The sequence below is a fragment of the Pseudophryne corroboree genome, unplaced genomic scaffold (genome assembly GCF_028390025.1).
Source record: "Pseudophryne corroboree isolate aPseCor3 unplaced genomic scaffold, aPseCor3.hap2 scaffold_345, whole genome shotgun sequence".
Lineage (NCBI taxonomy): Eukaryota > Metazoa > Chordata > Amphibia > Anura > Myobatrachidae > Pseudophryne > Pseudophryne corroboree.
Window position 1 is genome coordinate 301,129 of NW_026970008.1, and position 12,546 is coordinate 313,674.

At 48.8% G+C, this 12,546-nt stretch overlaps 1 protein-coding gene across 1 annotated transcript; it reads right to left on the reverse strand.

Annotated features, from left to right (window-relative positions):
- Window positions 1-1,847: 1,847 nt before the first annotated feature.
- Window positions 1,848-3,602, reverse strand: LOC135020019 (putative nuclease HARBI1). The gene is made up of 3 exons (XM_063953149.1): window positions 2,804-3,602; window positions 2,379-2,719; window positions 1,848-1,865 (listed from the first exon to the last, which is right to left on the reverse strand). The coding sequence occupies exons 1-3, from the start codon at window positions 3,546-3,548 to the stop codon at window positions 1,848-1,850; spliced, it is 1,104 nt and encodes a 367-aa protein (XP_063809219.1). The 5' UTR covers window positions 3,549-3,602.
- Between the last annotated feature and the right edge of the window lie 8,944 nt (window positions 3,603-12,546).

Genomic DNA, 12,546 nt, shown 5'->3' on the forward strand with positions numbered 1-12,546 from the left:
TTGGTACAAAAATTCCAACAGTACAACACTGCATGTTTTGTCATTGTAAGTGTAAGTAGGTTTTGTGTTTTTTGTTAACATGTTAAAACACTTACTTTCCTCTGCAACATGATGGCTTGCAGGAAACACATCAGGGGCTTCTTGTGCCCACTCACTGGGTGGGGAAGGCGGCTGGATGGGGGAAGGCGGGTGGATGGGGGAAGGAGGAGGGATTGGGGAAGGAGGTGGGATGGGGGAAGGAGGCTGGATGGGGGAAGGAGGCTGGATTGGGGATTTATTTTCAGAGGGTGGGTCTGATTGTGAGGGCGAGGGGTGCGGAGAGAAAGTTAAGCCAATAGAGGGTGAGGGGGGCTGAGAAGGGGATTTTGAAGTTGAAGGAGAAGGGGTATGGGAAGGAGGAGAAGGGGTGACAGAAAGAGATGGAGAGGTGGGGTGAGAAGGGGAGTGGAAAGTGGAGTGGGCCTGGGAAGCTGAGGGGGCGTTGGAAGCTGAGGGGGACTGGGAAGCTGAGGGGGACTGGGAAGCTGAGGGGGAGTGGGAAGTTGAGGGGGAGTGGGAAGTTGAGGGGGCGTGGGAAGCTGATGTGGACTGGGAAGGGGAGGGGGATTGAGAAGGGGAGGGGGACTGGGAAGGGGAGGGGGGTTGAGAAGGGGAGGGGGACTGGGAAGGGGAAGGGGGCTGCGTGCTCTGCCGTTGTTGTCGTCCTATAATGTGAATTATTAAAAAATATAGTTATCATGTTAAATTACATAGTAAACATTTAGAAATTTCACTGTTCTGTTCCATGTAAAAGACTAATTTTAATTTTTTGGAAAAAAAATTACATTGTAAAAATCTCTTCATGTTGCTCACATCAAAATAAATGAGTCCAAAGTATTATTTTGAAGCTCATTTCTTAATCTCTTCCATTGAGTCATATTGACTGGTCTCGGCAACCTCACCAGATCACTATTCCAGGCACCTTATTATATAGACAGCACTGATCTAGATTTTGGGGACAGTTACCTTCCTGGTTATTAATTCTGTAAAACATTCACTTGTTTGGTGGCACTTTGCTACAGTCAGTACTGTTTGCCCTAACCACACACACTGTCCTATTTTCAAAAAAAGGACACTCTTGGTTGAAATTAGCCTACCACTTAGTGTAAATTGTGGGTAATTCCAAGGGGATTACTGCAGGAATTTAGTTTGCAATTGGCCAAAACCATGTGCACTGCAGGGGAGGCAGATATAACATGTGCAGATAGAGTTAGATTTGGGTGGTTTATTTTATTCTGTGCAGGGTAAATACTGGCTGCTTTATTTTTACAATGCAAATTATATTGCAGATTGAACACACCCCTCCCAAATCTAACTCTTTCTGCACATGTTATATTTGCCTCCCCTGCAGTGCACATGGTTTGGCCCAATTGTTAACTAAATTCCGGCTGCAATCAACTTTGAATTACCCCCATTAGCACAATTTATGCTAATAATCTTATGTAATGTAACTTACTTCGTGTATGCATAGTTCGTATTTGCTGGCGGATCTCCGCCAACAGATCGGGAGTCCTCCTGCGGAGATCACTCCACCTCCTCTCAAGTTGTATGATTGTCCGCCTGCTGCGGACGCGAGTCCGCAGCAGGCGGCGGACCTCCGCGTAGGCCTCGCGCTTAACCCGATTGGGGATGAAGCGCCCAACGCGGCCTACGCGGCGGTCCATCACCGCAACCAGCACGCGGAGCTCCCGCCTGGTGAACGGTGCTGCACGCATCATGGCAATGGCGTTTTCCTTATTTGGGCATATATTTATAGTGTCTGTTAGCATGTGATTGGTCCAAAATCTATGTTGTCATTTCTAATAACTTTATTGATCTTTGCAATGCTGTGAAGAGCAGAGTGTTATTTCGCACGAGCGGAAATACGCATTAGCAGAAGCAAATATTTATCATAAACAAAAAAAAAAAAAAAAAACACAAACAGACACAGAGACACACAGTTTATTTTAAATTACTATACATATATGTGTACTCACCACAGTTTGTGTGATCATTCAGCTGGACAGTCACAAAGTGGGCAACATTGAGTATCATTTGTTTGTGTGTTTGTTTACATAATCAGGATTTGAGGATATAAAACAAATAAGGACACTATTTAGCAACATTACAGTATTTTGTTTTCTAACCAAACATTGTAAGCTTAACGTGTTTGCGGATTTTGACGATAAGAAAAATTACACATTCCAACACAACAAAAGCATTACACAATCACTTTACAATATCATACAAAATGTCCACATTTATAAAAAAACATAAGCATACTGTGCTTTTAAATATTTTAAAAAAGAAAATATCAAAACACTATACCTGAAATATTCAGCAACAATCCTTGCCCTGACTTGGCTCCCCCTCCGTGTAACACTCCCCCCACCGAAGTGTCGAACAACCCCTGGCTCCTCATCAGGCAATTCCTCTGCCTGAGGAAGCTCTACACTACTCCTTACCGCGATATTATGTAGTATTGCGCACAGGACCACTATTTTACTTGCCATCTCCGGCGAATACATGATGTCGCCACCAGTGCGGTGGAGCACACGAAACCGCCCTTTAAGGACACCAATTGTGCGCTCCACCAGCTGCCTAGTGGCAGTAAGCGCGGAGTTAAATGCCATCTGTGGTCCTGGCCTGGGATTACGGTAAGGAGTCATGAGCCAGGGGGTGCAAGGATATCCACGGTCTCCTGTTGGATGAAAATCCAAAAATTAGAAATAGTATATTTGTAAAGTTACATTTTTTTGTTAAACAAAATTTAGCAACAACTCACCCAATAACCACATGTCTGCTCGTTGACTTGATCTTAATCTCTGCCATATCCCTGATTGTCTAATGACATATGCATCATGTGAACTTCCAGTAAACTTGGCATTCAGGGAAAGGATCTGGAGGGATGGCCCACAAACAACCATTACATTCAGAGAATGAAACAGTTTCCTGTTTCTATAAATTTCTTCATTATGTCTTGGTGGCTGAATAGCAACATGTGTGCCATCCACAACCCCAATAACATGTGGGAAGCGACTACCACCTTCCTCAAATTGCCGCTTCACCACATCTAGGGCACCAACATCCAAAGGCATATCAATGAATTGCTTCACCCGCTTTAGGAAAGCCTGGCAGACACGCCGCAGGACCTTACTGAACTGGCCCTGCGACATGCCAACCAGGTCTCCCACAACATGCTGATATGAGGCTGTAGCTAAAAAATGTAACACAGCAAGGAATTGTGTCAATGGTGGTATTGCTGTAGGATACCTAATTTCAGACTCCAGATCACTCTCTATTATGGAGAGAGTGTCTAGGATTAGATGTGGTGGCAGCCTGTATCTACGCACCACCACATCATCTGGCATCCCAAAAAGTAGGACACGGGTTCGGAAAATTGGTGGCCTAGCACGCCTCCGTTGCCTTGGTTGATGAGGAGCCGGTTGTGGTTGTGGGGCTGGCGGTTGGGGTGGGAGTGCTGGCGTGGGTTGGGGAGGTAGGGCTTCGGCTGCGATAAATATTGACATAACACACTTTTTTGAGAAAAACAAAAAAAATGTTGAATAATACAAAAACAAAGTTACAAAAATATACAAACAATAAATTTAAAAAAAAAATGTGGTGTCAACTTACTGCAGGAGCGTACATTTTTTCTGAGTTCAATTCAGGAACAAAATGAAAAAAAAATTAGAAAAAAAAAAAAATATTAATAATTGTCCAAAAAAAACATATTTCATTTTGAAAAATCCCAAAAAAATTACTTACAACATTTCAGAGCATCAAACACATCACAAACACCAAAAAAAAAAAAAAATTATACAAAATATAAAGAAAACAAATTTAAAAAAAAAACCATTTAGTAGCTAGTCCAGGAAAGAAAAACACTACTTTGCAGATCAATCCTGGTAACCAAAAAAAAATGTATTTCCCAAATGGAAAACAAACATAAACACAACACTTTGAACAAACACAAACAGGCACCAACACAGGCCAAGGGCACTTACCTGCTCAAAAATAAAGAAAGTCTTTGTGTTCTCTAGCACACAAATAAATCAACAAATCCAAGGGTTATGTCACCCAAAACAAAGCACCTACAAGAGAACACAAATGACAGTCAAAAACAGCATACAGACCATTAAAACAAACAAGCACAAACACAGGCCAAGGGCACTTACCTGCTCAAAAATAAAGAAAGTCTTTGTGTTCTCTAGCACACAAATAAATCAACAAATCCAAGGGTTATGTCACCCAAAACAAAGCACCTACAAGAGAACACAAATGACAGTCAAAAACAGCATACAGACCATTAAAACAAACAAGCACAAACACAGGCCAAGGGCACTTACCTGCTCAAAAATAAAGAAAGTCTTTGTGTTCTCTAGCACACAAATAAATCAACAAATCCAAGGGTTATGTCACCCAAAACAAAGCACCTACAAGAGAACACAAATGACAGTCAAAAACAGCATACAGACCATTAAAAATAACAAGCACAAACACAGGCCAAGGGCACTTACCTGCTCAAAAATAAAGAAAGTCTTTGTGTTCTCTAGCACACAAATAAATCAACAAATCCAAGGGTTATGTCACCCAAAACAAAGCACCTACAAGAGAACACAAATGACAGTCAAAAACAGCATACAGACCATTAAAACAAACAAGCACAAACACAGGCCAAGGGCACTTACCTGCTCAAAAATAAAGAAAGTCTTTGTGTTCTCTAGCACACAAATAAATCAACAAATCCAAGGGTTATGTCACCCAAAACAAAGCACCTACAAGAGAACACAAATGACAGTCAAAACAAAGAAGCCCAGGTTTATTTTCACAAATGGACTTGCCAAATATATATGTATTTAAAAAATTAAAAAAAAAAAAACATTTAAAAAACACTTTTACATCAAAAAATTAACAAGACGATTTCCAGAATACTCACAAACGAAAAAACGCCAAAAAAATGCATCACTGTCTATATTCAAAACGCAAACGAAAGGACAAAGGTATGCTTGACAATTACTCACTCTGCAAATTCCTCTAGCACCTTCACGCACAAGCCAACAAACTCAAGTGAAACTCCAAACTACCTACACTCACAGCGTGCAAAGTAGGCCCTTAAATAAGCAGTGCAATCATTAACCAGAATAACAGTGTACACCTGTGTGAATTAACGATTCGCACGTAGGTATATAAGCGCACACACCTCGGCGTACAGACGTCATCACAAACATGGCTTCTCATGAGCAAATCGCAGCAGAGATAGACCGCATTGCAGAGCAGCAGATGGCATTGCAGCAAAGACGCCTAGAGTGCCAAAGGCGCATGTTGGAATACGCCTCTGCGGATGTTGAGGCAGGACCTAGTACTCTGCAAATGTCTGCTTCTGAACCGCAACAATTGAGTGGGGATACCCTGCCACAGACACATAGTGACCAAACTGAGGGAGAATTGGCTTTAGCCACACAAACACAACAGACAGAAGCTGCTAGTGAGGAGGAAGATGGTGATGACCAACAAGAAGAAACCTCACAGGCTACCTCCAGACGAAAAAAAAGACAGTCTGCATTCACTAAGAGGGAGTTGCGTGTCTTGGTCACGCAGGCCATGGCCAAAATACATAGAGGGCCAAAAAACATGGGGGCTGCTTCAAAAGAACGCATCTGGAGAGACATCACAAAATCTGTGAATGAAGTTGGCTCTGTCGTCAGAACATCGCAGGAAGTGAGACGACGGTAAGTGCATCTTGACAATCCTTTTTCTGTGCTAAGTTGTCCAAAAAATGTAGTTACATGTGATGTTATGTCTAGCAAACACAAGCAGAACATGTGTGCTATATATTTACTTCGAACAATAATAATACTCAACTTTGTCCCTCTTTCACAATACATATGTAGGTGGGCCTACTTCAAATCCCGCCTGAAGGCAAAGAGGGCTGCTGAGTGGAATGCCTCAAGGGCTACAGGTGGAGGACCATCTGTCGCTGTGGAGTATACAGACTTGGAGGAGATGGCGATGGCCTGTGTCAGTTATGAGGAGGGCCAAGGGGTGTCTCATATGGACACGGACCTGCCTGAGATTCTGACGGGACATGACTTGGAAGGTAATTTTAAACATTTTTTTGTCTGTAATTTGAACTGTATTTATAATCTTAAACTAATTTTGTTTCCGTCTTTTTCCACACACATTCTTCTATTTGCTTGCAACAAAACACAGCACAGGGTGGTGATCAGGTTGAGTCACAGGACGGTTATGTGGTTGAGGCTGAGGTGGAGGGACCTAGTGGGTCTGGCAGTGTGGGCCAACAAAACCCACCTCTGCAGGTTCCTACTGGCCCCCCCACCCAACCCTCTGCTATCCCGGAGATCCTGCTTGAAATTGCTAGGTATGGTGAGAGCCTAAATACGTTTCAAGACGGGGTCATCCGGGAGGTAAGCCAGATAGCTGTCCGGCTCACTGAGCTCCAAACCTGTGTTGAGCAAGGTGTTGCTCAACTCTGCCAAAGTCTGGCAGAGATCAGGCAGGGCCAAGAACAACTTGCCTCCTCAAACCAAAGCCTTGCAAATAACATCTTGCAAGGGCTCCAGGCCATCGCTGTCTCCCTTGCCCACAGTGGCAGAGAGCCAACCACATCGGCTCCCTCCCCTGCCCCTGCCCAGGAAGAACAGGCCACTGGGCAGGCCCAACGAAGGTCACTCCGCAGACCAAGCAAAGAAGATCAGCCTCAGGCGGGGAGAAAAAGAAGAAAGTGATGTCTCTCCAGATGGGCAGCACCCATGTTTTTGTGGTTGCCTCTATGTTATTTTGGAGTTGGCTTGTGTGGCCAGAATGGATAACTCCCTCTTAGTGAAATGTCTTTTTTCTGTTTGGAGGAATTGTAGCCTGTGAGTTTTTAATAAGAAACACCAGAGCCATCTTCCTCTTACTAGTGTGCTGTGTATTGTTGTGTTTGTGTGGTGGATCCTAATTCTTTCTCATTTGGTCTAAAATTTGTGTGTGGCAGGGTGTGTTATATGTTTAATTTATGCTTTGAAAATATACTTTTGACAGAAGCAGAAATTTGCAGAGTACTGAGTTCTGCTATATAATTATTGTCAGTGCCATCTGCTTGCTGCTTGGTCCATCTCTGCCTGTGAGACTCACGTGGAGCCATGTTGTTTAAATGTTGTGTAATATTATTACAGAAATAAAATTAAAAAAAAAAAAATTTGTGCAGTTTCTTCAAGGTAATGCATTAGGTAAATCTTAGTTCCAGAAAGATTAGGTCAACATATAGACACTTGTAGACCAATCTGCAATTTCTCCTTAAAAAAAACCAAAAAAAAAAACAGGTATGCTTTGCACCACACTTTAATGTCCATATTAAGTAAACAGACACGACAAATTAATAAAATATCTATGGTCAACAGGACATCATTTAAAACATTGACAGATATTATAATCATATATTATTGTGACTTTTAAGACTAAATAATAGTGTATGCTGCATTATGTGGGTGTTGGGAAATTTTAAACAATGTAGCAGATTTCACTACCTTTAAATAATAATTTCACTTGTTTGTATTTAGTAGTCTAACACACATTAAAGCATTTAAACAAAATGCTTACACACCTACGTGAACCAAAATAACAACCTTATTTGACAGTGTGTGAGATTAATATGTGAGTAGAATAAACATGTAATGTGTGTTCAGACAATTGCTGGTTGGTAACTTTCATCTGCTCATTAATTAACAAGTAATTGGACATCAGATGAATGTGCTCTCCAATTAACTGCTAATTACTGCATACACACTTGTACCAGTACTTCGCTAATGTAGAGTAACTGCAGACCTACTCTGCTGCTGCGTGAATGTTGCTACGGTTTCCTATGTTAGTTTTAACAGCGACAATGTTTATTTGCGAAAAACACGCCCATTGCAAGTTGCATACTCCCACACTGTACGCCCACTTTCACGCCCATGTCGGAGCATTGCGAAGTCTCGCCTCCGCCACGCCCACGCCACTCCTCGTTTTCGTTTGCCAGTTACGGCTTTTTTTTTTTCTGAGTAATTTTGCACAGTTGTCGTACGTATGTACTCGCGCATGCGTAATCACGCATTTGCGCATGCGCAGAAACTTACATTTCGTACATTTGCGTTGCGATGACTCTTAGCGACCAACTCGGAATGAGGGCCATAGATGTAGTTGTGTGTACGTCAGTGTACGCCCAGGTGTCAACGCGTGTATGTATAGATGCAGGTGTGGGTACGTCTGTGTATGTCCAGGTGTCAGAATGTGTATGTATAGATGCAGGTGTGGGAAGGTCAGTGTAGGTTCAGGTGTCAGCGCGTGTATGTATAGATGCAGGTGCTTGTATGTCCAGATGTCAGTGCATGTATGTATAGATGCAAGTGTGGGTACGTCGGTGTATGTCCATTTGTCAGCGCGTGTATATATAGATGCAGGTGCTTGTATGTTGGTGTATGTCCAGGTGTCAGCATGTGTATGTATAGATGCAGGTGTGGGAATGTTGGTGTATGTCCAGGTGTCAGGGTGTGTATGTATGGATATTAGGTGTGGGTACATCAGTGTATGTCCAGGTGTTAGCGCATGTATGTATAGATGTATATATACACACACATACGATAGATAGATAGATAGATAGATAGATAGATAGATAGATACATATTATAAGGGCACGGTCGTGCCCTTATATTAAGGCTGAATCGAACAAACGGAATTCTCCCATAGGGAACTTCTGAGATGGGGGCATGGTGTTTGAGGGGCTACACCTCAAAACTGATTGGATGTACTGAGCTGAAATTTGGCATGGGCGTGTAGAATCGTCACCCGGTGCTGCATGCCAAATTTCAGGGCAAAATAATAAAAAATGAGGAATTGGGAGTAACCTAAAGTTCCAACTGTCAGTTTTTTTGTGTGACTTCCTTTGTGGCTTTTTGACACCGTTTTCCTATAGAGTGAATTAGATATTTTTTGGGAAGGCATAACTCCGGATAGAGGACGAATTAAGACTTGGGGTTTGTTTTACTAGATAGAGTATGCCCCAGTGTAGTGCCTTTTGGGGTTGTGGTTTTTCAGAAAGTGATAGGGTTTTTTTAATTAAGAGAAATATGCCCCATTATAGAGATAGGGCTTTTCAATTTGTTGCGGCTGCGCAGTGGCCGCCAGGAGAGCGAGAGTGAGTGAGGGAAGGGGTCTCGTGCAGGCTGAGGTTATAAAAGTAGCTGCTGGCGGCGGGAGGAGAGCCAGCGGTTCCTGGGTGTGTGCACCTGCGGTCCCTTACAGACTGCAGCGACCCATTAGGACTGTGGAGGAGAGGGGTAGCGGCATAGCAGCCGCAGGCTTACCGAAAGTGCTTACTACTGAGCAATATGGTCCCCTTACCCGAAGTGGGAGCCGCAGCGGGAGGAATAGCTGGAGTTGCGCCGCAGGAGAAAGTCAGAGGACATCCAGAAGAGACATCCGGTGCAGCGCTGACTCCTGACTGACAGCGCTTGCCTACTGAGCGGTGTGGTACCCCCACACCTGAAGCGGGTGCGGGAGCGGCAGCCGGAGAAGACAGCTGTGCTGCACGGAAGAAGTCAGGCAGCAGCAGCAGCACCAGCGGGCTGAGGTGGGGAGGATCAGTATGGTCCCTTACGTGCGGCTCACATTCAGATCCATCCGGCTCCCTTCCCCTCCTCCCCTGCACCCTTAGCAGCCTGCCCCCACATCTCATTCACCCACCGCCGCAGACTCCTCCCCCACACGGTTATTATAATAAGGCCACCCCCCTACCCCCTTCCCTCCCTGCTGTGTGTCCAGCCACCCCCCCCCCTCACCTGCTGTGTGTCCGGCCTACCCCCCCCCTCACCTGCTGTGTGTCCAGCCCCCCCCTCACCTGCTGTGTGTCCAGCCCCCCCCCTCACCTGCTGTGTGTCCAGCCCCCCCCCCCTCACCTGCTGTGTGTCCGGCCTACCCCCCCCTCCCTGCTTTGTGTCCAGCCACCCCCCCCTCACCTGCTGTGTGTCCGGCCTACCCCCCCCCCCCTGCTGTGTGTCCAGCCCCCCCCCTCCCTGCTGTGTGTTTAGCCCCCCCCCCTCCCTGCTGTGTGTCCGGCCTACCCCCCCCTCCCTGCTGTGTGTCCAGACGCCCCCCCTCACCTGCTGTGTGTCCAGCCACCCCCCCCCTCACCTGCTGTGTGTCCGGCCTACCCCCCCCTCCCCTGCTGTTTGTCCGGCCACCCTACCCTCCCCTGCTGTGTGTCCGGCGGCCTACCCCCCCCTCCTCCCCTGCTGTGTGTCCGGCCTACCCCCCCCCTCCCTGCTGTTTGTCCGGCCACCCTCCCCTCCCCTGCTGTGTGTCCGGCCACCCTCCCCTCCCCTGCTGTGTGTCCGGCCACCCTCCCCTCCCCTGCTGCGTGTCCAGCCCCCCCCCCCTCACCTGCTGCGTGTCCAGCCCCCCCCCCTCACCTGCTGCGTGTCCAGCCCCCCCCTCACCTGCTGCGTGTCCAGCCCCCCCCCCCCCTCACCTGCTGTGTGTCCAGCCCCCCCCCTCACCTGCTGTGTGTCCAGCCCCCCCCCTCACCTGCTGTGTGTCCAGCCCCCCCCCTCACCTGCTGTGTGTCCAGCCCCCCCCCTCACCTGCTGTGTGTCCAGCCCCCCCCCTCACCTGCTGTGTGTCCAGCCCCCCCCCCTCACCTGCTGTGTGTCCAGCCCCCCCCCCTCACCTGCTGTGTGTCCAGCCCCCCCCTCACCTGCTGTGTGTCCAGCCCCCCCTTACCTGCTGTGTGTCCAGACCCCCCCCCCTCCCCTGCTGTGTGTCCGGCCTACCCCCCCCTCCCTGCTGTTTGTCCGGCCACCCTCCCCTCCCCTGCTGTGTGTCCTGCCTACCCCCCCTCCCTGCTGTGTGTCCAGCCACCCCCCCCCCCCTCACCTGCTGTGTGTCCGGCCTACCCTCCCCCCCTCCCCTCCCCTGCTGTTTGTCTGGCCACCATCCCCTCCCCTGCTGTGTGTTTGGCAACTCCCCCCTCTTCCCGCTGTGTTCGGCCACCCCCTACCCCCTCCCCTCCCTGCCGTGTGTCCGGTCACCCTCCCCTCTCTGCTGTGTGTGCAGCCCCCCCCCCCCCCTCTGCTGTGTGTCCGGCCACCCCCCCCAGACACGCAGCGCCTGACACACACAGACATGCAACGCCTGACATGCATACGCATATGCAGCGCCTGACACACACGCACACACACAGCACCTGACACACACACACACACACACACACACACAGCACCTGACACACACGCACACACACAGCACCTGACACACACACACACAGCACCTGACACACACACACACACACACACACAGCACCTGACACTCACACAGACCTGACACACGCGCACACACTCACACTCAGCACCTGACACACACGCAGCACCTGACACACGCACACACAGACGCAGCACCTGACACTCACACGGACCTGACACACACGCACACACTCACACGCGGCGCCTGACGCACATAGACACGTGGCGCCTGACGCACACGCGGCGCCTGACGCACACGCGGCGCCTGACGCACACGCGGCGCCTGGCACACACGCACAGGCAGCGCCCGGCACACACGCACAGGCAGCGCCTGGCACACACGCACAGGCAGCGCCTGACACACAGGCAGCGCCTGACACACACAGACTTGCAGCGCCTGACACACACAGACACGCAGCGCCTGACACACACAGACACGCAGCGCCTGACACACACAGACACGCAGCGCCTGACGCACAGGCAGCGCCTGACACACACGCACACGCAGCGCCTGACACACGCAGCGCCTGACACACGCAGCGCCTGACACACACACGCACCTGACACTCACATGCTCCTGACACACGCAGCACCTGACATGCTCACACGCAGCACCTGACACACACGCAGACACGCAGCATCTGACACACACACACGCAGCATCTGACACACACACACGCAGCACCTGACACACAGACACGCAGCGCCTGACACACACGCAGACACGCAGCGCCTGACACACACGCAGACACGCAGCGCCTGACACACACGCAGCGCCTGACACACACGCAGCGCCTGACACACACGCAGCGCCTGACACACACGCAGAGCCTGACACACACGCAGCGCCTGACACACACGCAGACACGCAGCGCCTGACACACACGCAGACACGCAGCGCCCGACACACACGCAGCGCCTGACACACACGCAGACACGCAGCGCCTGACACACACGCAGACACGCAGCGCCTGACGCACACGCAGCGCCTGACACACACGCAGCGCCTGACACACACGCAGCGCCTGACACACACGCAGACACGCAGCGCCTGACACACACGCAGACACGCAGCGCCTGACACACACGCAGACACGCAGCACCTGACACACGCAGACACGCAGCACCTGACAGACACGCACACACACACACACACACACAGCACCTGACACAGATATGCAGCGCCTGACACACACACGCAGACATACAGCGCCTGACACACACACACGCAGACATGCAGCACCTGACA

Bases quoted from the DNA above. Each gene is read 5' to 3' on its own strand.
- LOC135020019 (XM_063953149.1), bottom strand. From the start codon at position 3,548: ATGTCAATATTTATCGCAGCCGAAGCCCTACCTCCCCAACCCACGCCA. The intron at 2,720-2,803 runs GTGAGTTGTTGC...TTCATCCAACAG, and splicing joins AGCAGACATGTGGTTATTGG to GAGACCGTGGATATCCTTGC.